General features: G+C 50.0%; 1 protein-coding gene across 1 annotated transcript in view; it reads right to left on the bottom strand.

Moving 5' to 3' along the window:
• Positions 1 to 17,892, bottom strand: part of TSPOAP1 (TSPO associated protein 1) — a 2,768,302-nt gene that overhangs the window by 2,575,259 nt on the left and 175,151 nt on the right. The window contains exon 8 of the mRNA XM_086954028.1: positions 2,922 to 3,589. Within this exon, the coding sequence (XP_086810154.1) occupies positions 2,922 to 3,589 (668 nt within the window). The remainder of the gene's footprint in view (positions 1 to 2,921; positions 3,590 to 17,892) is intronic.

Below are 17,892 nucleotides of genomic sequence, written 5' to 3'. Positions count from 1 at the left end.
ATTAAGCTTCTGAAATGTAGAGCAGTATACAATTTCTGAGGAAAAATTGAAAAAGCAATCATAAAAGCAAAGCGTTCCATAACCACCGGCAAAACACCGTTTCAGTTGTTTTTTATGGCGCAAAAATGAGTAAACACTGAAAAGCACTGTTTTTTGGAGGTATGGAAATCACTGGAAAACACTGAAAAAACCCCACAGAATTTACCAAAAATAGAAACTGAAAACAGGAAAGCCTAGTAATAGGAGACCCACGGGAAGGTGTGCAGAGTGTGAACTCAAACGCGAGATGCGTAACAAAGTCAATGGACAGTACAAATTACGAACAAAAGGTAAGTATTAGACAGTTCCGACTAGCTAGGACTAAAACGATTGGAAATCTGGACACTAGGAGAGTCAATCTACCCTTAAGCACCGAAATGCTCTTGTTACCTCACCCACGGGCTGCGGGTGCATAGGTGTCAAAGTGTGTATGGAGCCTGGAAGAAAAGATGCTGCAGGCGGCCAGAAGGAAGATGTCCGGAGCGACCCAAGGGTGGATCGCGGAAGATGAAGACCTGAAAGCAGAGGGGACAATGTTCACAGTCACTAGCCAGTGACTGGAGTGGAACCAGGAAGGGACCAGATGCTGTCGTCGCGATCAGGTGAAGAATGGACGCTTGACTCTGCAGCCACATGGGCCAGGTGGTGTCTTCGACGACCAGGATGGAGGCACGAGCAGTCCCTCGCAGGCTCTCGCCGTCGGCGGTGTTGGATCCGGATTCGGCATCAACAGGCCTTGGCAAAGGCAACCCACGCGGTGAGTGGAAAAGGCGTCTGGTGCAGACCAGGAGGGTCCGGGGTGCTTCTCCTTTACAGGGAAGCAGGGGCCAGTCTGGAGCAACCAGACCAGCGGTGTGGATTTCAAGGATCGTCGTCTAGGAGGCCACTAGCCATCCGGCAAGTGACCAGACAACGCGTCGAGCAGCAATCAAGCAAAAGGGCCCCACGCAGATCTCGTGGATGCTGCAGGGCTGATCTTCTGTGCAGGAGCTGCTCGGCGCTGAGGCTTCTCAATCCCCAAAGCACTTCATCGAGGATGCCTCTGAAGTCGTGCTGGAAGCGAAGTGCAGTTTCTCCAAGATGGCCGGTCCCACGTGTCTTGTCGCACCCACGGATCTCAGCTGTGCTGCAGATGTAGGTAGAGGTCGGAGAGGTCTGGAAGTCCGGGTCCGGTCGGGCTCTGAAGTCTGGATCCACTCGGGAAGACGACAAATTGAACCGCTGGAACGCTTGATGGTGCCTGCTTGTGCAGGGTGGTCACTCCTTGGCCACAAGGGAGATTTCTTCAGTCTTCTGTGGAGCAAAACGTCGAAGTCCAGAGTTTCTTCTTGTAGAGTCTCAAATCAGGATAATCCAATTTGGAATAGGACCAGCTCCTACCTTTATTCTCCTAAAGGGGGCTGTACTATGACTAGGTCCCTCCTATGGGTAGGACCAGGAAGGGGGGTGGTTACACCCCCTATCCTTTGTCCGGTTTCGCGCCAGAATTGGGGCTGGAGTGCCCCAGCAACTGGTTTGAACCGGTGTATGCACAGGGCACCTTGTGTGCCCCAGGCATGTCTCATTCCTTTCAGGCCTGTCCTACCTAATACACAAAATCCTGTCTGGGGTGGTGCTAGCACCTCCCAAGGTAGGAAATCCTTTGTCCAAGCCTCCCTCGCTGGAAGGACTCCCAGCAGCAGGAGGTCAGACTTGTGTCTGTGGTGGCAGCATCCATTTTGTGATGCAGAGACTCGAGTTAATTTTAACCGGGGTTCACAGTTACATACATGTCGTGTCCCTCTAAAAGGGTGGAATGCTACCCCTGTCGCCAGAATTGGCGATGGGGTAGTATTCAAATTCGTATGACACCTTACTCGACATGTTTTGATAATGCTATGCCAAAGTTGGCAATAACCACGAGGATTATAATGCACTTAAGAGTATATGGTATAGCGTTATCATGGAAACAGCTAAAGGACTTAATTCCGAAAGCTGCAGACAGGCTCAGCTCATGCCAGAGAACTATCTCACATAATTCCAAGCACTCTGCCTCTAGGATTGTTAAGGGCTGCCATAGGAGTGATTTATAGGAGTATATGTGTCCATTTTAGGTTTAGATATAGGTATACTATATCTAAAGCAAAGGGTGATTACACCACCTTGCCCCAGCTGATTGATCAGCCAGTTGTGTCAGATTTGGAGGGCCAGCCAGGGGTGGCATAATACATGCTGCAGCCCCTGGTAGGCCTTGGGTGCACTTATGCCCTGGGTACCTATGGTACACTGTACAAGGACTTACAAGAGTGACCCAATACCAATTAGTTATGTACCTAAGGTACATGGAGTCCATTTTAACAGAGAGAGCAGGAAGCCTGGGGTCCTGAATAGCATGATCCCAGGCCAACTATGTCGAAAACCAGCAAAACACTAGGCAAAAAGTTGGGGGTAACCATAGTCAGATATCCACCTTCCTACAGTAACCAACCCTGCCTCCGCAAGACTGCTGCCCCAGCAAGCTGACGAAAGCCAGTGCACGCAATGTCAAATGCGCAATCAATAATTTCCTCCAATGTCCTCTCTCCGTCCTGCAGAATCTTTAAAGCTTCAGCCTTGGAAGCGTCAGGGATGAGGTTCACCAGGGCAGACAAGTCCGACGACATCTGGCGGTCGTAGCGACCGAAGACGGCTAAAGCATTAGCCGCCCTCACCGTAGTGGATGCCATAGTAGAGAATTTGCGTCCAATAGCGTCCAGGCGACGACCCTCCCGATCCGGAGGAGCTGAAATTGGAGATGCCGGATTCTGGGAACGACGTTGTGCAGCTTGAGTGACCACTGTGTCAGGCTTTGGATGAGCGACAAGGTACGCTGGAGAACCGATAGGCTCCTTTTTTTTTCTCACGGCGAGGCAGTTGAGCTGGCAGCGAATTTGGAGTTTGCATGAGCTTCACCCCTTCAGACCATATAAAGTCTATGATGGGTTTAGTGTGGACTTGCTTGAATGGTTGATTTTTAAAATCATAGAGGAAACAGTCCTCCTCCCTCTGGATTCTAGGCAACTTGAAGCGCTGGGCCGCTCTATCCATCAGCTGATGGAAACTTGCATTGTCCACCGGAGGCGAATCCCCGGGCTTTACCGGAGGAGGGGACGGCATCTGGATTTGGTAGTCGTCCCACTCAGCCATGTGGGTGGCGGCGTCATCATCATCATCATGGACTTCTCCATCTTCCCGTTCTGGGATGACGTCATCATCAACCAGGTACACCGTAGTGTGCATCTTCACTGACGTCTGAACCTGTGGTGAAGGCGTTGGTGGCAATGGCGCCGGAACAGGGACAGGAGCCGCCGCAGCCGCAGGCACATGAGGCATAGGTGAACCCTGTGGAGAAGGCGGGAAACGCCGGTTGTAGTCATCCAACATATGTTGGAGATAGGAGATGAGCGACAAAGGCAGTGTCACAGTTGGAACTTGTACAGAGTGGTTCTCTGCCTGAGAATACTGGTCGTCGTCATCATCATCACCATAATCCTGGCACTTAATAATCAGATCCGAAGGACTGCGTGCCACTCTGAAGGATCACCCACATCATTTTCAGAGTCAGAATCCTGCTCAGAGCCCGTGGCGAACATAGGCGAGGGAGGCTAAGGATCTGGGATGGATAGTTGGTCCACTGGCCGTTGACGACGATGGTGCAAGGGGTCAGCGGTGGAAGAGCCAGACCCGGTGGAAGACAAGGGCACCAAAGGCAATGAAGCAAACGATGAAGGAATCACCGTCGACGGTGTCGACGACGGTGCTGACGACGATGCTGGCAGAGGCGTCGACGAAGTTGTTGCAGAAAAATCCACCGTCGACGAAGCCGCCGTCGACTGAACCATCGTAGACGGTAAGCTCGTCGACGAAGTCGTCGGTGAAGGCGTCGTCGACGGAGCCGTCGTCGACGGGACCAACGACGAAGATTTCTTGTGAGCTTTCGTCAACGATGACTTTGCTGACGACGAAGCAGATTTCTTTGTCGACGACAAGGCAATAGGTATCGTCGACGAGACAGTCTTAAAGCTAAGCGATAGCTTTGTCAACATGGAAGACGTCGACGTAGCCGTCGATGACGATCTGGAGGCTGTTGTCGTCGTCACTGTCGCCGTTCCGGAGACAGCTGATCTCGTCGTCGGGACGATCGTCGACGACGAAACATGTATCGCAGCAGAAACCTGATGGGAGGCAGCAGGAGACGCCTGGGAGCCAGGTATTGTGGGCGTAGAGGTAGTAGAAGGTGGTGAAGATACCGCAGGAGCCACAGAGAGGGAAAGTTTCTTCCTCTTTAGAAAAGGTGAAGGCATATCCTGCACACTACTACGTTTGGAGGCTGCTTTAGAAGGTCCAGATTGCAAACTTTCTGCATCTGACAGTGCCGAATCCTTATCTGTAAGTCACTGGAGCCAAATGAGGAGACGGCCTTCTCTGTACTTAAGGGTCTTTGTAATGAAAGTCCTGCAAAACTTGCAGTTACCAACCTCATGGTCAGGATAAAGACAATAAATGCACTTCTTGTGGGGGTCCTCTGAGTAAAGACGCAATTTCGACAAGAAGAGCAAGGTCTAAATAAAGACTTCTTACTTGAAAACATGCTGAGAAGACTGGAAAACTTGAAGAAGTTGAGAAAACTGAGCAGAGCTCAGGGAGACTCCCTTCAGACGACGTGCGGTAGAAAATCTGAGGGTCTGAGCTCTGAGGAGAAGGTTCTGGAAGAGTGCTGGCGCCTGATTGGCTGCAGTTTGGACTAACATAACGACAGGAATTTGTTACAAGTGTTTTCTCTCTCTACCATGTATTCCTATGTAGGAATTGTTTTTGAGTATTTATTATGTATTTTCTAGTATTATTTCATGTGGTATGTATTTACATACATATGTTATAGGTATGTTATTGCTATTTTATTTATCGTGGGACTCCCAATTCGACGACGGGGAATATTAAAGCTACAGAACCTATGAAAGACACCCTAATACTGGAGAAACAGTGTTTTCATCATGCCAAGTTTGCTGTACTTTGGTAAAAGAAACAAGCGAGCGCGCCTCACACTTTGGTAGGGTTGAGGGGAGTGCGGCGGACCGCACACAAAGCGTTTACTTTGCGGGAGCGAACCAGGAGAACCATGTGTTTGTAAGTTAATTACAAACTTATGGTGACAAGCTTTCTCCCGCAAGGGAATCGCCAAACGTGCACGTGTTGCAGTTGAAGGCAATGAACACGCGCACGTTTTTGGGACAAAAGATGAAGCGATAGCTTAAGGTCTTTTTCCTATGCAGCGCATGCGCACTGCGTAGGCGACACCTTAAAAGGGCTCCCCGTTGAGTCCAGCAAACTATCGCCCCCATCAGTCTGATTGATGTAAGCCATAAAATCTACGCACGTGCCCTTCTGGGCTGATTACTGGCTTGGATAGAAGAACACAATCTACTCACACCCCTCCAAGCTGGGCTTCGAAAAAAGATATCAACCATTGATCACATTTTCAGACTACAGCTTCTGTTCTGGAAGAATGTGAGTACCGAGGGTGGCAGCCTCTATCTCATCTTTTTGGACCTTAAATCCGCTTTTGATCTAGTTCCGAGGGTTAAATTGTGAGAGATACTAAAGGATTTAGGGGCGCCAGATCATCTCTGCCACGAGATGAAACGCCTGCATCAAGGAAACTATACCCAAATAAGGTATGGCAAAAACGGAGAGATCTCAGCCCCCTTCCCAGCTGATAAAAGGCGTACGTCAAGGCTTTGTCTTGGCCCCCATCTTTCTTTTCCCTTTTCATTAACGGTTTAATAGAATTCTTGCTGGAAGGAAAAGATATTGATGCACCCCGGTTAGCGAACCGCAAGATACCCGCCCTGATGTTCGCAGATGACACCCTTTTACTCCCAAAATCCCCCATGGGCATGCAAAGGGTCCTGATGCATTTAGTGCCTTCTGTAAAAAGAAAGGTTTGGAGATCAATTTACAGAAAACCAAATATATGGTTTTCAACGCCAAACATTACTCTTGCCCAAACCCCTATCTAGATGGAATGGCGCTAAAAAGGATGACCATTTTCGAATATCTCGGGATTACTTTAACCGAGAAAATGGACTGGGGGGCACAAATAAAAAAAAAGCTAACCTAAAATTGGCCCAGGCATCAGGGGGCATTCGGAAGGTATACAACAAATGCTCTCACAAAGTAACAGGTTCAGGAGCTGAAGTTTATAAGGTCCAGGCAAGGGGAGCAACTTTGTACGGGGCAGAATTATGGGGACACTGCCCCAGCACTCCTCTATCGTCAACAGAAAACTCCTTCATTAGACAGCTTCTGTGACTTGCTGTTAGCTTCCCTCTAATCCCCCTTAGGATGGATCTTGGACTTAGCCCCATAGCAGATGAAATAGCTCTAAGACCACTTCTCTTCTGGAGACGTCTGTTGAGAACCCCAGAGCTTGCACCATATAGGGATGAACTAAGAGAAGTTATGAGTATGCTCAGTACGGGAAAATTGCCTTGGCTAGCGCACATAAGGAATACATGCAAAGCCTTGGGGAGAAACATTTGTGATGCTCAGCTTTAGATTCTAGTACTGTGACCCCAAGAAAGACATTAATTGAACACTACAAAGAGCTAAAAATGACCCAGTTATGGAGCACTTCCCCAGGGAGCCTATCTCAAAGGTTTATGGATACAAAACTCGAATATCAGCTAGAACTAGCATTGGATGACATCCAACCGCTCCTTGCAAAGAAACTGTACAACCAGTTCAGACACTGGACACTTCCACTCCGATCGTTCACCACCATGTGGTCGGGCGGCCGCAGTCGGGATTGTCCCGTGTGTCTGAACGTGGAGGAGACCGAAGTCCATGTACTTTTCTTTTGCCCTGCCTATAGGAGGCCTAGGTCCCGCTGGCTGGTCCAGCTGTGTAAGAACATGGGCCTCAAACATTATTCTGAGACCCTAAGACAGCTAAAGTATGACACCCAAATGCCCATAGCCTTTTCTATTTCACACTTTCTGTATTTTACGTGGCATATTCGTAGCACTACCTTGAAAAGGGACTCAACGAGGCTATAGGCCAACAAACGTCCATTACCAGTCGCACAAGTTACTACTTGTGTAATGATATATCTGTAAGAGACATTAGTTAGTGATAGATTCCTTATCTTAGAATATCCCCAGGCGTCAGACTGGATCCGGAAATTTTTGCGTAGCAGTACCCATTCGTGTCGGTATGCGTCGTCCGCGGCTCCGCGTCTGTCGTCGGCGTCGTGGGCGCCGTGATGACGTCGTCGGAGTACTTAGACACCGCCTCCGCGTGCTGACGTCAGTTCTTATGCACAGCTTTTCCGCGCCGGAAACGCAGAGCCATGATAAAAACCAACACTGGTGCCATGTAACTAGGGCCCTGAAGTGGGATGACCTTAACCGTAGATATCGGTTCGCAGAACGGGGAGGATGGGTGGGTCGGTAAGGAATCTATCACTAACTAATGTCTCTTACAGATATATCGTTACACAAGTAGTAACTTGTGCTTCTGAAAGAGACACGTTAGTGATAGATTCCTTACCTTAGAATAGATACCCCAGCAATACCAACCCCGGTGGTGGGTCTGCTAACCAATAATCACACCAGAAAGTCCTGGAGGACGAAACGGCCAAAGAAGCCATCCCTCCGGACTTGGCTGTCCAGGAGGTAGTGTCTTGCGAACGTGTGCAGCGAGGCCCACGTAGCTGCCTGACAAATTTCCTGCAAGGGGACTCCTCGGCCCAGGGCAGTAGTAGTCGCCGTGGCCCGAGTGGAGTGGGCCCTCAGCCCAACAGGAGGTTCCTTCTTAGCCAAGGAGTAACACGCTTGGATGCACAACACGATCCTCCGAGAGATGGTCCGCTTGTGCAACGCCCATCCTTTCTTAGCGCCCACGTAACCAACAAAGAGATGGTCATCCACCCGGAACTGGCGTGTGCGATCCAGATAGTAAGAGAGCGCACGTTTTGGGTCCAGACGGTGGAGCATCTCTTCCTCTTTCGAGGGATGCGGAGGCGGAAAGAAGGTGGGCAAGGTGATGGACTGCCCGATGTGGAAGGCTGTGACTACCTTGGGCAGGAAAGAGGGTTTTGTACGCAACACAACCTTGTCCGGATGGACAGAAAGGAAAGGAGGTTTAGAGGAAAGAGCCTGGAGCTCACTCACTCTCCTGGCAGAGGTGATAGCAACCAGGAAAGCAGTCTTAAGCGTAAGAAGACGTAGAGGACAGTTATGAAGCGGCTCAAAGGGAGCGCACATCAAGTAAGTTAGAACCAGGTTCAAGTCCCACTGGGGCATCACGAAAGGAACAGGAGGGAACATATGAGTAATGCGCTTTAAGAATCTGTTTACAATGGGGGACTTGAACAAAGAAGGCTGATCAGGTAGCCGTAAGAAGGCGGAAAGGGCAGAAAGGTAGCCCCTGATAGTGCCCAGAGCAGAGCCCTGCTGGGCAAGAGAAAGAAGGAATAGGAGAACCTCAGAAAGATGGGCATTGAGAGGATCCACAGCCTTTGCTGTGCACCATGCCACAAAGCTGTTCCACCTGCAGGCGTATACCGACTTTGTGGAGAGACGCCTGACTGCCAGAATGACATTACAGACTTCAGGAGGCAAGTCAAATGGCCTCAACTGTCGCTGCTCAATCTCCAAGCATGGAGGTGGAGACTGGACAGGTTCAGGTGGAGGACCGTCCCCTGCTGCTGCGACAGAAGGTCCTCCTGAAGAGGCAGACGAATCGGGGGATCGACTGGCATACTGAGTAGCTCGGGATACCAGTACATTCGCGCCCAGTCCGGAGCCACCAGGATGACTTGGGCCCAGTCGCGCTTGATTTTCTTCAGCACTCTGGGCAGAAGTGGTATAGGCGGAAAGGCGTACAACAGACCGCAACTCCACTCGCGCCGAAAAGCATCCCTGAGCGAGTGCCGCTTTGGAAATTCCAACGCACAGAACTGATGACATTGAGCGTTCTCTTCGGTGGCGAATAGATCTAACCAAGGCTCTCCCCACTGCAGAAAGAGGCCTTGCGCCACGTCCGAGTTCAGACGCCATCCGTGATCCATCATGCAACTTCGGCTGAGCTCGTCTGCCCTGGCGTTCAGAGAACCTGCCAGGTGTTGAACCCACCAGGGTCACGCCCTGATGTGCCAGCCACTGCCAGAGGCGCAGAGCCTCCTGGCAAAGGGTCCACGACCCCACCCCACCTTGTTTGTTGCAGTACCACATGGCGGTAGTGTTGTCCGTGAACACCTGCACTACACTCCCCTGGACAAAGGGGAGGGATATGCCTTAAGTGCTAGACGAATCGCCCGCAGGTCCAGAAGGTTGATATGGAGCTGGGCCTCTGATCTCCGCCTCTCACATGTGGCCGCCCCAGCCCGAGAGGCACGCGTCCGTCACAACTACGTGCTCCGGCTGGGGAAGAAAGAGGGACCTGCCGCTGACCCAATCGCGGTCCGTGAGCCACCACTGCAGTTGTTTCGCAGTGCCCTCCGAGATCATGACATGGTCAGACAGGTTGCCCTGATGCTGGGCCCACTGAAACTTCAGGTCCCACTGCAGAGCCCGCATACGCCACCTGGCGTGATGCACCAGAAAGATGCAGGAGGCCATCAGCCCCAGAAGCCGCAGCGTCAACCTGACCGAGACCCGGGATAAAGGCTAAAAGAGTGGAATCAGAGCCTGAATATCCCGGACATGCTGTTCGGGAGGATAAACCCGGATGAAGAGGCGCTTCTGAGAGGGGTACAGGTGTGACTTCGGCACGTTGATGGAAGACCCCAGCTGGTGCAGTAGGTCCACCGTTGTCTGGGGGTGGTTGACGACTGTTTGGGGCGAGCCCGCCTCCAACAACCAGTCGTCGAGGTAGGGGAAGACTGAAACCCCTAACCTGCGCAGATGAGCTGCGACCACCGCCATCACTTTTGTGAACACCCTTGGGGCGCTGGTAAGGCCGAGGCGGGGCACAGTGAACAGAAAGTGCTCGTGGCCTACCATGAACCGCAGGTAACGCCGGTGGGCCGGCAGGACGGGGATGTGAAAATAAGCGTCCTGCAAGTCCAACGCTACCATCCAGTCTCCAGGGTCTAGAGCAGCTAAGACCTGAGCCAATGTCAGCATCTTGAGCTTCTCCTTCCGGAGGAAGCCGTTGACGTTCCGTAGGTCCAATATAGGGCATAGCCCCCTTTGCCCTTCTTGGGTACAAGATAATAGTGGGAGTAACAACCACACCCTACTTCTGGCCCAGGAACGCGCTCGATGGCCCCCTTGGCTAAGAGGGCCGTAACTTCCTCCTGCAGAAGTATACCTATATCTAAACCTAAAATGGACACATATACTCCTATAAGTCACTCCTATGGCAGGCCTTATCAATCCTGAAGGCAGAATGCTTGGAATTATGTGAGATGGTGCTCTAGCATGAGCTGAGCCTGTCTGCAGCTTTCGGATCCATGATAACGCTATACCATATACTCTTAAGTGCATTATAATCCTCGCGGTTATTGCTAACTTTGGCATAGCATTATCAAAACATGTCGAGTTAGGTGTAATACAAATTGGAACACTACCCCCTCGCCAGTTCGGGGTAGTACGAGGGTAGCATTCCACCCTTTTAGAGGGACACGACATGTATGCAACTAGAACCCCGGTTAAAGTTAACCCGAGCCTCAGCATCACAAAATGGATGCTCCTGCCACAGACACAAGTCTGACCTCCTGCTGCTGGGAGTCCTTCCAGCAACGGAGGCCTGGTCAAAGGTGCTAGCACCACCCCAGACAGGACTTTGTGTATCCAGATAGGCAGGGCTGAAAGGAATGAGACATGCCTGGGGCACACAAGCTGTCCCTGTGCAAACCTCGGTTCAAACCAGTTGCTGGGGCACTCCATCCCCAGCTCTGGCGCGAAACCGGACAAAGGATAGGGGGTGTAACCACCCCCCTTCCTGGTCCTACCCATAGGAGGGACCTAGTCACAGTACAGCCCCCTTTAGCAGAATAAAGGTAGGAGCTGGTCCCATTCCAAATTAGAGTATCCTGAATTGAAACTACAAAGAAGAAACTCTGGGCTTAGACGTTCTGCTCCACAGAAGACTGAAGAAATCTCCCTTGCGGCCAAGGAGTGACCACCCTGCATCTGCAGGCACCATCAAGCGTCCTAGTGGTTCACTTTGTCGTCCTGCCTGACGGAACCAGACCTCAGAGCTCTACGAGACCCGGACTCCCAGACCTCTCCGACCTCTACCCATATCTGCAGCACAGCTGAGACCCATGGGTGCGACGAGATACGTGGGACCGGCCATCTTTGAAGAACTGCACTTCGCTTCCAGCACGACCTCTGAGGCACCCTCGAGAAAGTGCTTTGGGGATTAAGAAGCCCCAGCCCCGAGCAGTTCCTGCACTGAAGACCAGCCCTCCAGCATCCACGAGATCTGCGTGGGGCCCTTTTGCTTGATTGCTGCTCGACGCGTTGTCTGGTCACTTGCCGGCTGGCTAATGGCCTCCTAGATGACGATCCTTGAAATCTACACCGCTGGTCTGGTTGCTCCAGACTGGCCCTTGCTTCCTTCCAAAAGAGAAGCACCCCGGACCCTCCAGGTCCGCATCAGATGCCAGCTTCATTCACCGCGTGGGTTGCCTTTGCCAAGGCCTGTTGACTCCGATTCCGGAACAGACACCGCCGACAGCGAGAGCCTGCATGGGACAGCTCGTGCCTCCATCCTGGTCATCGAAGACACCTCCTGGTTCACGTGGCTGCAGAGTCACCTGATCGCGACGACATCATCTGGTTCCTTCCTGGTTCCACGCCGGTCACTGGCTAGTGACTGTGAACATTGTCCCCTCTGCTTTCAGGTCTCCATCTTCCTTGATCCACCCTTGGATCACTCCGGACAACTTCCTCCTGGTCGCCTGAAGCATCTTTCTCCAAGGCTCCATTGACTTCAACGCGGAAACCCGACACACTTTCACACCTATGCACCCGCAGCCCGTGGGTGAGGAAACGAGAGCATATCGGTGCTCATAGGTAGATTGACTCTCCTAGTGTCCAGGTATCCTGTAGTTTCAGTCTTAACCAGTCGGAATTGTCTTTACTTACCTATTTCGTAATTTGCTCATGCCCATTGACTTTGCATTGGAACCATCGTGTGTGTTCTAACACCGCACACGCGTCCGGTGGGCCTCCTGCTCCTTACCTAAGGTTAGGGTAGTGTAGCCCCAGCGATTCTACAGCCTCTGGGCATCCTCATTTCTTCTATCGTTCTACTTATACCATTTACTTAGTATATGGTTTGCCGTGCCCCTAGGGCACCATTGTAATTTGTGCGACTTATTGTATTTTTTCTGAAGAGTATTGTATGTGCTTAGCCCTCTGATCTCATAAAGAGTTCAGAGGTGTTTGTTAGTAATAAATATATTGTTTATTTTCATATCAACATGTATGTTGTCCTTTCATCTGGTATTCAAGGGGTTATATGTGGTAAAACAGCTGGCTTCACATGCCAAAAGAGTTTAGACTAAGACTGCATTGTCCATGCTACCATTAGGATAGCTGGTCTATAAGGTTGACTTACAACCAATCACCATAAGGGTTGTTTGGACTGATACAAGGTGATCACTAGAACTAGTGAGCATCATATATCAGGCCAACTTCTCACACCGCAGACGACGGCGCGGAGCCGCGGACGACGCCTACCGACGCACATGGGTACTGCTACGCAAAAATTTCCGGATCCAGTCTGAAGCCTGGGGATATTCTAAGGTAAGGAATCTATCACTAACGTGTCTCTTTCAGATATTAATGATTTCTAGAGGATAGTGGCGTTTTCCACCTAACGCTGCCTTGATGCCTTTTTCTCGTCTTTTGCACTTTGTTTATAACTAGGTTTTAAAGGATAATCTAATAACCACCACACGTTTCATCTGATACTGTTGTTAACTCTCTGCATTTGGTCTCCCGCTTGTCAACTAGTGCAACATGGGATCGTCCACACAGGACTGCACCTGGCCACTTTTCCTATTAACCAGAAATTCTGAAAGAATGGGAAAATTATATTGTTCCCGGACACCCTTCTTTCCTAATCATGTGCATCACTCAGGTGTCCTTTCTCTTAAGTTACTCTAAGATATTGCCTCTAGTTTAATTGAATCACTATCATGGTTAATACTGCTATTTTGATTGAACACTGCACTTTATCAGGACATAAACGAAGGAAAAGTAGTATTAGTGTTCGGGACACACATACAAGCTAGGACTCCGTTTGGGGATCCCTTGAAGAGATGTATTTTTGCACTTTGTGATTTCCTGCTTGATCAGCAAATCAAATTGTGGTATTTATTTTGTAGATATTTTGAAGTATGATGACAAAAATTGTACATAATTTTTTATGTGCTTTTATAGTCCTAGTGGCCGAAATAAAGATCTTTGACTGACTGACTAACTAACCCTATCATGTTGCTTAACAGAAATATCCAAATTTGGTTTAGACAAAAGCAGGCATGTTTCTAGCATAAAAGAATTAGATATTTTACAGCCAAACCAAAAGCTACTCTTCTGGTCATCGTGATCTTTACGTGCCGGTGTCTTGCCAGCTATAAAATTAAGCACTATGTGGTGGAGTAGCCATTGCAAAGCGCAAACAACAAATTGCTTACTCTGCTGGTGTAAAGTGCATTCCGAATAGGAGTTAAAGTTTTGTTCAAATGACTGAGAATTTGATCACATTCAGCTGTGGAGATTGCAATGGGTTTTAGGGCACTGAATAGCGGGATCATTTCATCTGACACACGCTTCCCACCATTGTCCTTTTACTTCCGAAAACATACAATCAGCTTTTTAGCCGATTGCTGGAAACATTTACAGCGGGCAACCACTTTATTTCCCCCCTATAGAATATCACACTCTTCTGGCTAGTATGTTGGGTACACAATCTTGCAAGAAGAAAATAATGCATTTTAGTCTGAATGTACAGCATTTCCTAAAATGCTTTGGACATGGTAAGAAGAACTTCCGCCATTAGTGTATTTTGCTGGCATTTGCAAGACTCCGATTTTCTTATTTTTTTTGTTGAAATCAACAATTTTGCCTGCATGCATTGCACGTTTATTTGCATACATTGTAGAAAGTCTTGCAAATCCAGCTTTATTCTGTTTCTAGAACAGCGTGTTGTCACGCTGCAACGTTCCCCTGTCTTCGCAACCACCGAGGGCGACGCGCGTCATCGGACACGCCCACCTCAGCTGGCCACGCCCCCTTCTGAACTATAAAAGAGCGCGCAGCTCAAAGCGCGACTCCCACAACCCACGAGTCTCCTGAGGCGGAAGCCGGGAGTGTGCTGTCACCTATCTTTTAACTATTGGTGTGATACTGTGTAAAACCACTTTTTAAAACTTATTCTGTTTCTAGAACAGCGTGTTGTCACGCTGCAACGTTCCCCTGTCTTCGCAACCACCGAGGGCGACGCGCGTCATCGGACACGCCCACCTCAGATGGCCACGCCCCCTTGACGCCCTCCCTCTCAGCCACAAATTATGTGCCTCGCCAGGAAGCGCAGCGGACGAGCGCAGCGGGAGCGCCGTTTGCGCGCCGAAGGCGCGCCTAAGGCAAGCCCGTCTGCGCCCGTCCGCGCCAGTACACGCCAGGAGCCAGACAAGAGGCCTGAGGTAAGAACTACCTATTCAGGTGATGCCCTTCGCAATCTCAACAAACCTGTTCAATCTCCATGCTCCCAAATACTAATGGGAGACTCTTGCCTCAATCACTGTCCTCACTGTCTTTTTAAATACACCCCCTCTATCTCCAACGCCCCCACGCTGAAGACCATAAACATGGCAATGATTAACTGCAGATCACTACCCAAACACGCCCTCGAAATAAATATGCTTATTGAAGACCGTAGTCTTGATATACTGTTTCTTACAGAAACATGGCTGGCACCCAACTCGGACGCCGATATAGTCCTAGCACTCCCCCCAGGATTTAGTATCCTACATCTTGACCGGCCCAAAGGTAGAGGTGGTGGCATTGCTGTCATCTCCAAGGACTCAATACCTTGCCGTTTCCTTGACAGTCCTCTGGAAGACTGCGAAAACGTCCAATTCACCTTGCAGATCTCCCCTTGCTCCTCTCTCTCCGGACTCCTCATTTACCGCCCCCCTGGTGCTATGGGAAAATTCCTTAACTCCATCCTAGAATGCTCCTTGGCCAGATCTAGCACCCGGACCAACTTCCTCATCCTAGGGGACTTTAATGTCCATTTTGAGGACAGCAAAGACAAGACGGCGTCTGAACTGATTCAAGACTTGGCGACTCACCAACTGCACTTACAGAACTCCCTTCCCACCCATAATCGGGGACACTTGCTCGACCCCATATTCTGTAATTTTCAGGACCTTGTGTCCAGGCCCCCTACCCCTGTGCCATGGTCCGACCATTTTCTGATTCCTTTCAGCTGGCACATTTACTCCAAACCGCCGCAAAATCAAGCCCCCGGCAGACCATCCAGACCCTGGGCAAAATTAGACGTGTCAAGATGGAAACAAGCCCTCGAGGATACAGTCCCCACCCTCAGTTCATCCATCGACCTTGCAGACAGAGAATTTTCATCCTGGATTACCAACTCTTTAGACCTAGCCCTCCCAAAAAAACCTCATCATAAACCAAGGACAAAAGCCACCTCTCCATGGTTTACCCAAGAAATACGCCTTCTTAAGAAAGCGTGCAAGAGAGCAGAAAGAGTTTGGAGAAAAGACTTCAATCATACTAATAAAAACAACTATCGACTGATGATTCTCAACTATAAAAAAGCCCTGAAAAACGCACAAATCTCCTTTTACAGCGAGAAAATCAGCAAGGCAGCAAACTCGTCGAGGGAGACGTTTCTTACTTTGAAAAAACTTCTAAAACCCCCCACTCCCCCAGCTGCTCGAGACCCCACATTAGAACACTAATGAGTTAGCCAACTTTTTTGACTCCAAAATCCAAACTATACTCAAACACCTTCCACCTCTCTCTCCCTTAGGCCCATCCCCCCTTCCCATCTCCCCACACCAGAGCAAGGGTATCGAACTTAGCACTTTCCAACCCATCAATGCGGAAACTCTGACCCCTATACTACAAGCCCTTAAAAGCGGATCGCCCCATGACCCAGCCCCGATAAGACATCTCAAGCAGGTAGCCCCGACTATCCTGCCTCTTATATCCAACCTACTTAATACCTCTTTCGAATCCGGAATAGTGCCCACAAATTGGAAAAAAGCTGTGGTGAAGGCACTCTTAAAAAAACCTAACCTTGACCCGGACAATCTGGCCAATTTCAGACCTATATCTCTACTTCCAGGCATCAGTAAACTGGCGGAAAAACACATAAACTCCCAGCTTTCACACTATCTGGAATCCAACGAGCTGCTAAAAGTCTCTCAAACGGGCTTCCGCCCAGGCCAAGGGACAGAAACAGCAATGGTGGCGGTAGTCGAAGAATCCAGGAAAGTCATCGATGCAGGAGGATCAGTGGCAGTGATCCTCCTGGACCTCAGTGCAGCATTCGACACCGTCAACCACAACATCCTTGCCCAACGCCTAGGAAACCTTGCCATCACCGGGACAGCCCTTAAGTGGCTAAAATCCTTCCTCCACAACCGCTCCTTTCAGGTAGCAGACGGAGATTGTATCTCTAAGGAAACCCCGATACGTTGCGGAGTGCCCCAGGGCTCCTCTCTGAGCCCGACACTCTTCAACGTATACATGGCACCTCTAGAACAAATCGTCGTCCCCTACGGCATTAAACTCCTGACCTACGCGGACGACACACAGCTGGTCGTTTCTCTGAGCCAGTCAGAACCTCCCTCCATCGATCTGTATTCCTGCCTGGAGAACATAGTCAGCTGGATGAGCAACTCCCATTTAAAGCTCAACGGGGAAAAAACGGAGCTTATGGTACTAGGCAACCAGTCCCTTTTCCGCCCGGAATCTCTATGGCCGCCCAGTATGGGCCCACCACCAACCCCCAAAACTGAGATTAAAAGTCTGGGGATTTGGTTAGACGATAAACTCACTCTCAGTACCCAGGCCAAAAAAACCGCAGGAACTTGCTTTGGCTTGCTCCGATCCATTCGCAAAATTCTTCCACTCCTTCCATTCCAGTCCAGAAAACTGGTCATCCAGGGCCTTATACTGTCCAGACTGGACTACGGCAATGCCTTATATCTCGGATCCCCAAAGAAAGTCATCTCTAAGCTTCAGGTGGTGCAAAATGCGGCTGCCAGAATCCTCACTGGCACCAAAAAACGCTGCTCTGCTAAGCCTGCACTTAAAGAACTGCATTGGCTCCCGGTGGAACAGAGGGTGCATTTCAAGGCCATGTGCCTAACTCATAAAATTCTGCACGGAAAAGCACCCCCGGTTCTCAAAAATCTCGTATCCCCCCACACGACAACCAGAACACTACGCTCTACCAATGCCCACCTGACCAAGATACCCAAGTTCCAAAGATCTCGTTCCGGAGGTCGACAATTCTCAGTCCAGGCATCCAAGCTGTGGAACACTCTTCCACCGGCCCTCCGGGCTCAACCTAATCTTTTAACGTTCCGCAAATCCCTGAAGACATGGCTGTTCCCTTGATCCCTCGCTCCCTCCGGCCCCTTCTTTGGAGATCTTGGTGGATTCTGTCAGCGCTGGGACGCTCTCGGGCAGCAATGCGCTCTACAAATCTCCTAAATAAATAAATAAATAAATTCCTGTCTCCAGCCAATGCCTCGCAAATTCCACACTGGTCAGTATTTCCAGAAACCTCTCTCCATATTTTGCTCATTCTGTACCTCCACATTTTGGGTCT

This window comes from Lissotriton vulgaris, chromosome 2_1, assembly GCF_964263255.1.
Source record: "Lissotriton vulgaris chromosome 2_1, aLisVul1.2, whole genome shotgun sequence".
Classification (NCBI taxonomy): Eukaryota; Metazoa; Chordata; class Amphibia; order Caudata; family Salamandridae; genus Lissotriton; species Lissotriton vulgaris.
The sequence above is the reverse complement of the archived record's forward strand: the minus strand, read 5'-3'. Positions and strand labels throughout refer to the sequence as shown.